Source organism: Bombyx mandarina, chromosome 01 (assembly GCF_030267445.1).
Source record: "Bombyx mandarina strain Sakado chromosome 01, ASM3026744v2".
In the NCBI taxonomy this organism is placed as follows: Eukaryota; Metazoa; Arthropoda; class Insecta; order Lepidoptera; family Bombycidae; genus Bombyx; species Bombyx mandarina.
Genome location: NC_143208.1, coordinates 19,032,620 through 19,047,176, shown reverse-complemented (window position 1 = coordinate 19,047,176; position 14,557 = coordinate 19,032,620). Strand labels below are relative to the sequence as shown.

The 14,557-nt window shown below is 35.1% G+C and overlaps 1 protein-coding gene across 1 annotated transcript; it reads right to left on the bottom strand.

Annotated features, from left to right (window-relative positions):
* Positions 1 to 850: 850 nt before the first annotated feature.
* Positions 851 to 7,091, bottom strand: LOC114249221 (Y+L amino acid transporter 1). Its single transcript, XM_028182709.2, has 10 exons — positions 6,887 to 7,091; positions 5,539 to 5,641; positions 4,840 to 4,955; positions 4,022 to 4,147; positions 3,559 to 3,658; positions 3,264 to 3,429; positions 2,308 to 2,508; positions 1,835 to 1,984; positions 1,118 to 1,289; positions 851 to 909 (listed from the first exon to the last, which is right to left on the bottom strand). The coding sequence occupies exons 1-10, from the start codon at positions 7,089 to 7,091 to the stop codon at positions 851 to 853; spliced, it is 1,398 nt and encodes a 465-aa protein (XP_028038510.2).
* Positions 7,092 to 14,557: the final 7,466 nt, after the last annotated feature.

Here is a 14,557-nt window from a genome sequence, read left to right as displayed (position 1 = left end):
TATTGTCGACATTGAGCCATCGCAACTCTTGGAGGTCACTGAGAATAAAATATCCACGCATACAATTCGCTGATGCAAGAAACAGACATTTACTGTAAAATGTCGACTCCGTTAATTTACAATATGCATGTCTCTAATACAGTTTTTAATTGTTATCAAACACGTTCCAAAAGATCACGTACATGTTTTTAGTCTGCATAAGAATTCTTCTGCATGAATAACTTTATTTATTTATTTATTGCTTAGATGTGTGGACGAGCTCACAGCCCACCTGGTGTTAAGTGGTTACTGGAGCCCATAGACATCCACAACGTAAATGCGCTACTCACCTTGAGATGTTAGTTCTAAGGTCTCAGTATAGTTACAACGGCTGCCCCACCCTTCAAACCGAAACGCATTACTGCTTCACGGCAGAAATAGGCAGGGCGGTGGTACCCACCCGCGCGGACTCACAAGAGGTCCTACCACCAGTAATTACGCAAATTATAATTTTGCGGGTTTCATTTTTATTACACGATGTTATTCCTTCACCGTGGAAGTCAATCGTGAACATTTGTTGAGTACGTATTTCATTAGAAAAATTGGTACCCGCCTGAGATTCGAACATCGGTGTATCGCTCAACACGAATGCATCGGACGTCTTATCCGTTAGGCCACGACGACTTCAAATAACTATAATTATATGCCCCACGTCGATCCCACTACTTATACATCACTCCATAATTGCTTTGAGATACTTATAGCAATAAAATCAAAGCGTAATCCTTAGCTCAGTCCAACCATAAAAGAGTATGTAAGAATATCACACCAAAGCTAAAAAAATATTGATTTTTGGCTTGAAGGCTATTTATTAGTCGTCTTCTTCGGCGGCTACCAGGAACAATAGTTGACAGATACGCGTTAACTTCGCTAAAAACAATAATCTGTATTAATTGATTAACGAACGGAAATAAAATTTCATGAAGTATTGCATTCCAAACTACATTTATCAGTCATCACAAAACTGAGAGATTCCAAAAAATGAAATCATATTACTTTAAATTTAATGCAATCACCCGCACGTGCTCTGTCGCGATCATAAATATTATAATCAAAAGATATTCAATCAAAATCTTACGTGTTAAATTTGCGATTCTTTTAGGAGTTTTCTTCACCAAAGTATAATATACAGGCAGACCAAGTAATGTGATTAGACTTCCTGATATTACAGCTATGGGCTCACTCACAACCGGTATTATGAGAAGGGAGGCCGTGGTGATCACGAATATTACGGGCATCCACAGTTGGACCTGGAGTTAAATAGATAGAGGAAGATATTCACAGCTGCTCATGAGTCCACGGAAGGCCTGATGGTTGTAAGCTTGCCACTCATGTGAGAGGTTTTCATATTCGACATTGAATGGATTCTATATGCGCCGTGAGAGCTTACGATATTATTTTGATATAGCTTATTTGAACGTTGAAAAATTTCGCCTAAGATGCAGATGAAAGTGTAAGTAAAATTTAAAACAAAATTTAAATTCTATCTTGTAGTATTTATTTATATCATTTTCAAACATTGTGTTGATAAAATTTGAGTCGCTCATGATTTTAATGTTTTTTTCGTTCACTAAGTACCCTTAATGGAAATCTTCACCAAATGTAAGCTTTCTTCAGCGATAAGTACTTAGGCCTCGATTGAATAATAATAAAAAATTCTACTCACTACAGAGAAAGATAATCTTTGTACATTTTCTTTTAGATGAAAAGTTAAAAGTATGTGATGTTCCCGCATTCGGTCTTGAATAAAAAGGTGTACAAGGGGTACCTACATTAAAAATTAAAACGAACACACCTTGATGGGTCTGTGTAAATTCGGCCTCTTATATCTCAGCCAAATAACAGCAAAACAACAAAGCGTCGTGAAGAATGACTCAGTAACGGTGCAATACGTGATTAGTGACGTCAGATTCTCAGGTATTAACATCAACAACGATAATAACATCTAAAAACAAATTTTAAATTTATCTTTGAAAGACTTCTTCTTATTTCGTTGACAAGTAATGAAATAACTACGAGCATATGTATGTATCTTTATTAATAGGCATTGATGAACTATAGGCTTGAAATTTGCTTAGGAGTTTCTTGTTTTTTAGTGATATTATACATTCTAAAGACTCTCTCATCGTGTATAGATCTTGCCCAATCATACTTCTATGCTTCTTACGTGAATAATTATTTGAACGCCTGATCCAATCTCTAAGAAATAGTTATATATAGATTGCATACAATTACATGAATAAGCTGCAAATCAAGCCACTGTCTTACCAAGAAAATTAAGGACGGCACAGGAGACATGCATTTGATATTAATATGCGCTAGTATTTCAGGTAAATGTCCATTTCTTGCTCCAGCGAAGCACATGCGCGATGAGGTCATTATGTTCACGGAGAGACCTCCAAGAGTCGCAATGGCTACCAATGTCGGCATTATCCAACTAAGCCATCCGGCAATTTTAGAGGCAAAATCCTGTCCAAAGAAAGGGTTCAGAAAGAGTACAAGTTGAAAGATCGTGGTACCGAATTTTACTGATTGTAGGAATTTTGTGAACCCGCACAAGAAGGTACCACCACCCTCTGCATTTTTGCCACGAAGCAGTAATGCGCTCCAGCTTGGAGAGTGGCGCAGTTGTTGTACTATAGAACTAGATTTAAAACTTACGTCTCAATGTGGGAGCCCGCATTTACAATGCTGATCTCTACGAGCTCCGGTAACCACTTAACACCAGGTGAGCCGAGCTTGTTCACCCACCCAAACAATAAAGAAAAAACCTATAATCGCGGATGGCTTATGTAATGTTATTATTATCTTTATACATATATATAATTATACTGTACGTGTGTATGTCACTAAACTCCTAAACAGCTGAACCGTTTTGAAGGATTTTTTGTATGCGTTTGGATAGCGCCCTGGATGGTTTAGATTCACATATCAACACGGCAGATGGCGTTGCCGTCAGTATCTAGGTAATTCATCTAGGTATACCTACTGCAACTAAACGGCTGGATCGACTTGAATGAATTATTGTGTATCCGTTCACAGGACGTCTATCGGGTTGGCTAGTAATACATAATATATAAATTATTTAAGGTTAATTATTGTATTACTTTTCAATTGGTATCGTTCAGTTCTGTTTTCACACAGAATGCAAAATATCCTTTTTTTGAACTTAGTTTAAGCTTAAGCATCAAATTAATTAAAATTCTATATAGTTAGATACTAACAACAGCAATAGCTTCTGTACTTAACATATCCCGTCCAAGCACAGCCAAGTAAGAAATGTTTGCCATCACATATACAATAGTAACCAAAGGTAGAGAAATGTATATCGCGCGCGACAGATTCACATACGGATCGACTAGCTCTTCTACCATGAAGTTTAAATAGTTCCTTAGGACAAAAATGTTCGACGTGCATATATGATTTATTGATTTAAATACTAAAACTATTAGAATAATGTGATAAATGTAATTCAATTTGATTTCATTATCATAAAAACATAATGTATACAAAACTTACCAACCAGAATATGAGAATATTCCCAAAAAGAAAGCGATCGACCAGTCGCTTATGGACGTCGTCGTACCTGTCCAACCGTGGGAAAAATTCTGCGTGTTTCCTAAAAAATACCTAAGTAAATTTTTAATTGATTTTAGTGTTACCTAATTCTACTATGGCCCATTTGAACGGAGACTTAAACCACTAGTAAGTTACGCTTAATCCGAGGCATGGTGAAAAGCAATAGCTATTTCAAACGCAACTTTACGCATTATCTCTGATGGCTGGGCTTATGCTCGCCCACCATTGCGGTGAAGCCGGAAAGATGTGTGGGCCACAATCAAACCATCCCAATAAAAACTAACACAAAAAAAAACTTAATCGTTTGTTTAGAATTAACAGATGTATGGTAATTTTGGGTTACCAATTACATCTTATTAAGATGCAATCACTCTAAAAACGTTCCAAATAATTCAATATTAACCTTCAGCCAGCCAAACTACACCGCCGCCCACGACCATTACTATTGCGGACAGCATTGTAAATGTGAATAAGTTTTGTAATCTCGTCGTGAACTTTATGTCGTAAGAGTTAATGAAGGTGAATAGACCTAAAAAAATAATATTTATTGAGTTGCGCGTGTGGCAGCATACGAACTCACCAAACACTAAATATTTAAATACATAGTTACGAGAATGAGAAAATGTTCTGAAAAGGGTTTTGATTTAGGTCAGCATAATTAGGTCCGAATGTGATTATCATATTTTAAATGCTCACTATAGCCCATGCTGACATTGAAGCTGTCCTATCTTGCCTTCGAATGAACTCTTCAAGGATTTAGTTTTTTTTCCTATCTATTCTCTGGCAGCCTAAGGGACTATTACAGCTAATCCCGCCCGGGTAGGTGAGCTTACAGGCTCCACCTGAGAGAATTTGCTAACACTAGCCCTAAAAAGAGCAGTACTTCGCAGAATCTACCACCGTATCGGAATCGCGACCTACTGAGAAGATCCAACGAGAAATTCAGTGGGTCGTGTCTATGGGTCAGTTCGCAATTGACGAGTTCGACGAGTGCGGTGACTGGTGCTTGACAGCTTAAAATTTAGTGTGAGATACAGCGTTGAGAAAGGAGATGGGAGATTATTTTGGCTTAATTTTCATAACTAAGTGGTTTCGCTTCCTGCCACTAATTCAAGCTCTTACCCACTTCTCACCCATTTGCTAGGTTACCGATATAAAAAAAAAACAAAAAAAATATGGAAAGTAAACATATATAAGTAAATTGAATATAATTTAACTAACATATAATCGAGGCGGCAATGAGTTTTCTACAAAGAGGATTTATGAAACAACCACTGAAAATAGGCTGGAGAACATTGTTGGCAAATGTTAAAGCCATTATTGCATTCGAAGTCGGTCTGAAATAGTTTTGGATTAAATGTCATAGTTATTATTGGCGCCAACTGCGAGCGCAGGAAGGGGCTGTGTGCCGACAACGTCAGTACTTCTATGGCACCATTGGATATAAAATATTTATAGAAGAACGACGAACGTTACTATTAATTAGTAATATTCGTGAATTTTGCTAATTAGTGAGTCTTATACTGTTATACCCAATCAATAAGTGATATCGTTCTAGTATTTTCTTCGGTTAATAAGCTACTACTTGAAATTAAAACTTGATCATGGAATTAAAATTAATTTTACCCTTTTATTCTCAGTTTTTTTACTGTCCGTATAACATTTCCGGATTCAGTGTGAAATGTAACGTGTAAAAGTGAATTATAAATATTTTATATTTTGTAGACAGAGATAGACAGTGGTTAGCACAAACGTCGACATGTAACAACTTATTCGACCGTGACCCCTAAAATTCTAAAATATAAATTAACTTCGAGATTAAATCGTAAAAGAATTAATAAATATAATTCTACATTATTTCCCTCCATACCATATTGGGTATTTCAAGTGTATTAAGAATACGCCTTCTGGCTAACTCACACGAATATTAAAATAGCGTCCCAGAGATATAAGAAAGCCGGTAGCTGACCGTATGCCTCATTGATATAATGATAATCACCGCCGCTTTGGACAAGAGCTGTGCCTGAAAATTTTAAAATTTATATGATTTCGATAGATTTATGATAAGGGTGTAATATGGGGGATAAATGGGGATATTGCGATATTGCTTCTTATAAATACTTTAGAGAATGGAAAACATAGTAATCATTAATAACAAATTGTACTGAACGCCAGTACTTAGTGACATTTCCTTAGAAACAGAACGACCAATTCTCGAAACTTCATACATATAACCACAGCTCACGTAAAATCAGGAAATCTAAATGTGATCCTGTGGCTATAAAATGATTATATACGTTGTAAAACTCAATGTGATAATTTCACACTCCATAATATACTGTCTACTAAAATAGATCTACTATCTACCAGTGCAGATTATTGAGGGGACAGTATTACCTACATAGAGTTTTACACGTATAGATTGTGATGTTTCAAGGATGTGTATAGCTACAGATCGGCCTCCACGACGACCAAGACCTAGAGTCCATCAGTAAGTAGCTACAATGGGCATCAGTGCGTCATTTCGAGAAACCGGCACGATACGAGATCCCTCTCATCGTGGCCGCCTGTAACTTCATTCTCGATCTTGCTCAACAAATGGAAAGCAGTCGACGTCGCCCAAAACACGTCATTTCGTATTCTCCCGATCCACTAACGGTGCTTTTAGGTACCTTAAGCACCGGTCATCGTTCTTGTCGGACCCGTCGCTTGCGACGAAGGGCTCGGCGAGTAAATTAACCCACAGACACAGCCCACTGAGTATCTCGCGTGGGTCGGTTTCTGATCCGATGGTAGATTCATTCTGCGAAGCACGGCTCTTGCTAGGGTTCGTGTTAGCAACGTCATCAGATTTGAGCCCCGTGAGCTCACTTAGTAATTCGGCGAATCTAGAATAATCCCTCGACGTTTCTAGAATAGGTAGGAAAAAAAAACAAAAAAGAAACTACAGATCCTACAGAAAAAAAAGGACTGAATTTTCCATGTCATTTAGGTAGTTTTGCGACTGTGATACATATTGGTATCAATTTTACCAAACAGCATTTATCTGAAAGCACTGAAAAAATTCTTCTAATGAAGAACAATAGATTTCGATGGGTTCCGTGCTTTACAACCTCTCTTCAAATTACATCTAGCTATACGGATAAGCGCCAAATGGTGATGACGGTGATTTTTGTCTTGTTCGAAGCCTAAAGAAGTCTTATGTGTAAAAAACAAAAACAAAACGCCTATAGTACTTTTGAGTGAATGAACACATAAGAATACTGACCTAACTCAGCATAACACAAAGCACCGAAAGTGGATAACACACCACAAGCAACCCATACGGTCAACGACCCCCATATAGACCCTGTCATTTCCAAAACTGCTTTAGGCGAAATAAAAACACCGCTTCCGAATATAATTCCAAGTATAAGCGCCACCCCTTCTAGTAGACCAAGTTGCTTACGCATTCTTAATTTTTCATTAACCATATTTTCAGTTTAATTTATTTATTTAAAATTTATTAACAAGTTATTTATATTATTATAACAAAAAATCGTTTTAAATTGATGCTTTTGACAAGGTGTCAAACTCAACGTATATATTAAGTGTATAATCTATGCTCAACGCTAATAGATAGATCCATAGACCTATATAGTAGGGACACGACATATTGTTCTATACGTACAATTGCTTATATAAATAGCACCTATTTTGAAGGCACACACATAAACATATATCTATCTCGTTCTTACTCAGCACTTTAACTCGCAGGAAAACAATATAACAGTATTTCAGTGCGTACGTAAAATGAAACATGAATATACGTAAATGTCTCCGTCTCCGTCTAATGAGGCCGAAAATCCGCCATGTTTAGCGCGCCAAATGTCATTGTCACGTCAGTTCGGCCGTCTGTTTTGGGTTGTACATTATTTATTGACTTTGATATCGATTTAATATGATTGCTTATATAAAATTTCTAATTTTATCATGCTTAAAACATACAAAAATAATAATTAAAACATATTTTATAGGATCTCAAGAAAGTCGATGCCCCAAAACTATTATCTATATATATTTAATTTCATTAAGGAGCCCTCATCCGAAAAATCCGACACAATTGTTCGGTCGGAATCTATTGATCATGACACTAATCAAAAATACCTCTTTAAAATATGTTATCAAAACATATTTAGACATTCTGTTTAGATATTTCGGGAAAAAGGCTACCGACAAAATCTCTTCGGAACTATTTGAATAAAATAGTTTTATTCCGCAGTGAGTAAAACATTATTGTAAATTCGTTAAATATTTAATAATTAAGTGATTTTAGAGAGGAAGTCACAAGGAATGACGTTTGTAATTTTATTAACGAATAAATGTTCTGTAGGTGTTTTTTTTTATCAGGCGGTCCCTTGATAAGTTTAAAATTTGCGTGCGGTGCGGTAGTGCGGTGCACCTTCCTTGAGGTGCGCTGCGGTAGTGTGTTACGGACTTTAGAGTCAGCAAAACAATTAAAATAGATTGTAATAGTCTAAGAAAAACACGTACTCAAAATACGATAACATTCAGCATGCTAGAAATGGGCTGATGGGCACTGTACTATGTCATATCTTTATGTTTTGCGGCAAACGACAACTTTATAAAATCAGTGTAGCAAATTTTAAAAATCGTTAATTGTATACTTGGAAAATTTGAAGCACGAACTCGTCTTAGATTTCACATAATATCTAAATCACATCATCTTTGCACATAACAATATACTTACTTCCTATTAAAGTATAAATTCTACAAATACATTCATACTCAACAATATTTAAAATAAAATAAGCCAAGAACGTTTATCGATAAAACCTACTAACATTAAAATCTTGTGGGCAGCACTAAAACCGCCATGTTTTGTGACCAGATGACGTCACAGTGGCACGAATTTTTTGTTGACGTTTCATTTCCATAGGTTTCCTACTTCAGTGGATAGATCACATAGGTAGTAGCGTTTTCCGCCCTCAATACAAGACTCAGGTATGCAAAGCTTAAATTAAATTTTCTAACTTATGTGTACCTATCTTTTACGGGTTTGGTAGTATACTTTCTAATGATCTCTCTAAATTACTTTATTCTATACTTCCCATAAAATTTCCGGGGAAGTTTATAGTATCCCATTTTATTAAGTTTCTATAAAACTTTCTAGTGTAAACTTCATGCTGTACTAATATCATTTAGCTCGATCGACGCCACATTTCTTTAGTTCGCTAGAATATTTCTAACCCATTTTATATCTTTTGATATCATGACGGCAACGAGTAATCTGTGTGCCGTGCGTGCACTCGTGAACACACTTCATGTTACTCTGGCAATATTTAAGACCAAGAACTAAAAACATGGTGTGGTGTGTAACTAAAAACATTGAAACATTTATAGTAACCGGCAAACTTCTTGAGCAGATGACCTTGACTGCGCAGAACCGAATTTTAGATCACTTTGGTGGTGAGGGTGAGGCGCGACGGCAGGGGAAATCGTATCGAGCGCTTTATTGGTAGATCAGTCGAACCTTGCGTCCCGCACCGCGCCCTCATTCCGCTTGCTCCCAAAAGTACGCTTGCGTACAGTGGAAAGTATCGTTATTAATCGTTAAGTTATTTGTTATAATTACTTGTGGACTTTGTTGCCATTGCTATTTGTTGAGTGTTTGTTGATTTTTTATAAAACATACACTATTCCGCGACAAACCGGTGTAGTATTCAAAAGAAAGGGTAGAAAAATTGTGTACGACGTATATTGCTTCATTATAAAACAGGGGAAGACTTATATGGAAAAATTAAAACAGACTTCGGAAGTAACAAAACCATCAGTGAGTACTGTTAGGTGCATTATTAAGGAAGCTAAAGGCTCTGGCTTGCTCGCCGTGTTTCGGACTCCGGGTAAGAAAAGATCAGGGAAGAAGAAAGTTACCGGAATGGATAGTTTCGTTCAATCTGTAATAAAAAGATGTAATCATAATAACTACATAACAAGCAGCGAAACTCCGTACCGTAGAAAGGCTTCGAAAAATTTAAAGAAGATATAAATTTTAATGGCTCGGAATGAAGCTTACGACGTATCATGAAAGAGCTAGGCTTTAGATGGAAAAAAAGAACAGAAAATAATCGGAAGCTGGTAATTGAAAAAAGTAGCATTCGATTACTACGAATCGAATATGTATCTTCAAAAAATAATTAATTATAGACAAAAAAGAAGACCGAATCGACCGACTTGTAAACTACACCGATGAGCCCTATGTCGACTAATCACGATGATAGCGACTCGGGTGATGAAAACAGTGATGATGATGATGGTCAAGATTATGATAACGAAAAAAAAATTACAAATACCAGCTTCGCTTCAACTGAACCAATACCTGGCAACAGCTCTAGTTTTGACTTAATAGAAGGAATATCTATTTTACCCCAAGATTAAATTATTACAATTATTAACCTATATGTTTTGTTGATGTTCTAATAAATATATAAATAAATACAGATGTTGATTTTAATAATTTAATAGCATTATGACGCAGAGTAAGTAATGTTTTTGCACGTGAGTGTACCATGCGCGAACTTACCCCCACTACGTCAACAAATGCTCAAGAAGTTTGCCGGCTATTATAACATACTTGACATTTCACTCACATCGCCGATACACTGACGCATTTTTAAAATGAACACGAAACATGTCAATATCATATCAATCTCAATCAATCATATTCCAAAATAGTCTTTGAAATTTGTATCTCAGGCATGCGCCCTGGCACCACTCAGTGCCATAAATTCTGCTGGTTGGAAACGTACATTAAGTCGTTTATAAATAAAAAAACAATATATTTCCACACTTAGTTTATTGAATATTAATTAAGTAAAACACGACATTCATTACATAATAATTTATAATGTTAATGTTATTTGGCACAAAAAATATCAGTTATCATAGAATTAGACATGAATAATTCAGAGATTATCATAGAAGACTTGAAAAACATTTTTAATATCATAAATCTATAGTTTACACTATAACACGTCTACTAATGCACAATTTTAGTGTACTCAGATCGCACTATACGAGTTAAGATTATTTATAGAAATTCATATCTTTCATGTAATAATACACAAAATAGTATCGCCGTTTGTATATATTTGGCTACTTTTGAAATTTTATTTCTCCTACATTATATAATTCAAGTGATATTAAAGAAATATCGATAAACAGCAATAGGAGCCACTGGGTACAAAAAATCATCGTCAGTGATATTAACAATGTTGACAGGGTGCCGAGCCTGAGTAACCTTAATTTTTTTTTGTATCTATTAAAGTAACCTCGAGGGGTTATTCTAGATTCACCGAACTAGTAGGTGAGCTCACGGGGCTCAACCGGGAGGTGTTGCTAATACTGGCCCTAGCAAGAGCAGTGCTTCGCAGAATCTACCATCGGATCGCAAACGCGATTCACCGAAACAAGATCCGGCACCTGAGTATCCGAGACACCCTTGAGTGCACGAGACGGTCTCACACCGACAAACACGTTGGCCCCAATGTTGCTACCAACGTTGAGTGTTTAAATTGGTGAAGTGTCCACACGTTGGCTCTTATATAAGTTCCTTACCGTCAGAGCTAACGTAAAGATGTGCGATACTGAAATTGAATTTGCTCTAAGCGCTTTTACAGTACTGAGTGCGTATAATTTCTATTTGTTATTGAAAAAAAAGAAAAAGCCGCGTCAAAGGAGATGATGCCGTTGGCGATTTTGTTGATGAAGACATCGCGACATGCACACTTGACGCGTATTGCAACAGGACTGAGCAAAGCCCCAACATGTGGACAGATCGCGAACACCGATACTCGACGGCCAACTACCAACGTTCGCTCCAACGTTGGAGCCAATGCTATTTTCTAGATCTACACGTCGGGCGAGTGGCGTTGGAGCCTATATTGGGGCCAACGTGTGGAGCCGGCGTCAACGTATCTGCGTCCCGAGTCGCTCGCTACACACCATGAGACAACAGCAGCGTTAATTTCATATTAAAAATAATAATTGATAAAAACATTATTTTGGAAGACAGTAGTAAAAGTACAATTGGATTACTTCACGCCGAGATAGTTGGCAAGTACATAAATTAAAATTATATAAAAAAATACACTTATAACAAAGTCAAATTTGCAATTGAATATTCTCTATCGAAGATCAAAGGATCAAAGGATCTACTTAAAGAAGTACATCATATGTAAGAATATATATGGCCATCGGTATATTAATCGTCTACGATATTTCAATAAGTGAAAGATAACTACAAAGTCAAACTTTACGAACAACTTTAACTTCATTACATCCCTTTTCGATCCTTACAAAATAGATTACGAGAAGAGAATATACAAATATATATTAAAAAAATAAATTCGTTTCCCTGATAAGGTATTTAGACAGGATCTAACAAAAACTATGCCCGGACCGCCGACTATTCACGACTATTGATTCAACTCAGGACCACGTATGACACACCGGTGAAAAGTTAAAATTAAAATAAAAACCATATTATCGTAAAAAAAAATTTTTTCTGTTTATGCTTTTAATTGCGGTCTAGAATATTAATAGATTGAGAGATCAGGAATAACAATGACAGAAACTATTACATCTGGTTACCGGGGTAGTTAATAAAAAAGGAAGCACGCATTAGTACGCGGGCATAGGATAGCGAAATCTTCCCACTATGCAGACATAACAGGTCTTTTGACTGCTATCAGATACATTAATTATGAATTTCAACGAGTCGAATATATTACATTTTGTTTCAGAGCTGTTCTGGACATCGTTTTTGTTACATACCGTATGTATTAATTTATTTATGTAAACATTATTTTTGTTTAAAAAATGATACGTTTTCAATTCGAGTTATAAGTATATTATATTATATTACCATATCAAAAATTCCATCCAATAACCATATTAAAAATAAATACGCTTACATTTTCGACTTTGTCATACCGATCTACAAACCTGTAACCACAGGAAGGATATAGAGTTTGACTAACAATCGAAAGCACTCATGAAGGTTTACATTAACGTTAATAATATTAGACTTTAGAAAAAATTAAAGCAAATTGAAACGTATCGAATCTCGAACCCGCAGATTGAGAAACCGCTGGTCTAATAGTTCATTTCAAATGTAATAGTTATTTATGTAAACCACACATTGCTTGGTAAATTCAATATTAAAACCGAGATTTTCTCGTAAGATTATATCAAAATACAACTTTATTAATAAATAATACATATTTTAGAAATATATATTATATATATATATACTTAAATAAGTCTTCAAGACAGTAATAAATACATATGTATATATTATTTATAAAAATTAAGTACATGTTTATATTTTTAAGTTACACGTAGGCAAGTTTTCTTCCGAATTAAGCCTTATACATTTTGAGATTAAATAAGCTCACAATTAGAAGATATATAAAAACGTTCCAAATCTGTTGAACAAAAATACTAATAACATAGATCAAATATTAAAATAGGAATCAATCAAATTAAAAACTTAACCAGCAACAAGATAAACAAATTGTTTTAATAAAAACAACGAACTAGGTAAGGATAAAAACATTATGTATAAATACTCACACAACCTTAACACACACAGTTTGGCAAACTAAGACTTATTTTTTAATGTTGGCAACGTTTTACTGACTGTCAACACCAGATTCTTGATATTTAAAAAATAATTATCATGATTCTTCTGTGGGGGATTTAGTGGGAAAATATGCGCCAATACTAATGGTTTAGATTAGATTTATAGTATTAAATATAGCGATTGCATCATGAAGGCGAATTTAATTTTAATATTCTTTTTTTAAGTTTTAATAAATGTATTCTAAAATACGCGATGTCCAGGAACATAGGCGTAATTTGTTCTTAAAATCCGATCTCTGCTCTGTTAAAATACTTATAGTCTGAATATATTTCAATACTATTTTCATTGATCAGTTCAACCAGTGTATGTATTTATATTTTGCTTTTCATTAAACAAAATACACTAATCTGTAAACATATATTGTGTAACGTCATTTATGTCTTAAAAGCTTAAAAGGCTCAAAAGGATGGATAGAATTAGATGGTTTCGCCGTTATTTTTAAGATTATTTGCCAAACCGTGTGCAGTACCTATGAACATTTTTAAAGCATTTGCAATTCGAACACGGGATCTTATGTATCTTACTCAGTTCAAAGTGTGAAGGACGAACGTACCTTACGAATTCTTAATTAACTCTTACCCTTTTGTTAATTTATCACACGCGTCTTCATTGAAATGAGTAATTTTAAACTTACATTTTAAAATGTGACATTACAATTTCCGTATAATATATTATGGCACTTCGTTTCGCCGGTCATTCGTTTTTAATTCACAAATTAGAACAATGCTTTATAACTGCAAGATTCAAGTGAGTTGTCAAATTGCTCAAAAAAATAAAAATAATTTAATGACGTTTCTTCTATACATAAAAATAATACGTACTTTATTCATCTTGTGACTTCACAACGACCGAGCACCGACTTACTTTGTTTTTAATACTTGTGCGTATTACGGGACTACAAATACTATATACGGGACTACAAATGGTATCGCCATTATACACCTCTGTTGCGGTTCGCATTGTAAAGAGTGCGAACCAGAGGGACAATATTACATTAGTTCTTCTACCTAGGTGTAATAAAATTTAATTCAAGCATTTACCGAAATGCGTTTTTGAATACACTACACTAAAAGGGTTGCCAACTTACTTATATGTTTATGGTATAAAAGTTAAGTGTCTGTATAGTAATATCAATTTAGAATTAATACAAAGATAACGAATATAAGCCGAATACTGTAAAATTACAAAAAATAATTTACTAATCAAATTAGTAAATACATGTGTCCGATGTGA

Coding starts and splice junctions, on each gene's coding strand:
- LOC114249221 (XM_028182709.2), bottom strand. CDS start 7,091: ATGGTTAATGAAAAATTAAGAATGCGTAAGCAACTTGGTCTACTAGAA. Junction 3,659..4,021: donor TGTAGTTTGGCTGGCTGAAG/GTTAATATTGAA, acceptor GGTATTTTTTAG/GAAACACGCAGAATTTTTCC. Junction 3,430..3,558: donor ATATTCTCATATTCTGGTTG/GTAAGTTTTGTA, acceptor TTTTGTCCTAAG/GAACTATTTAAACTTCATGG.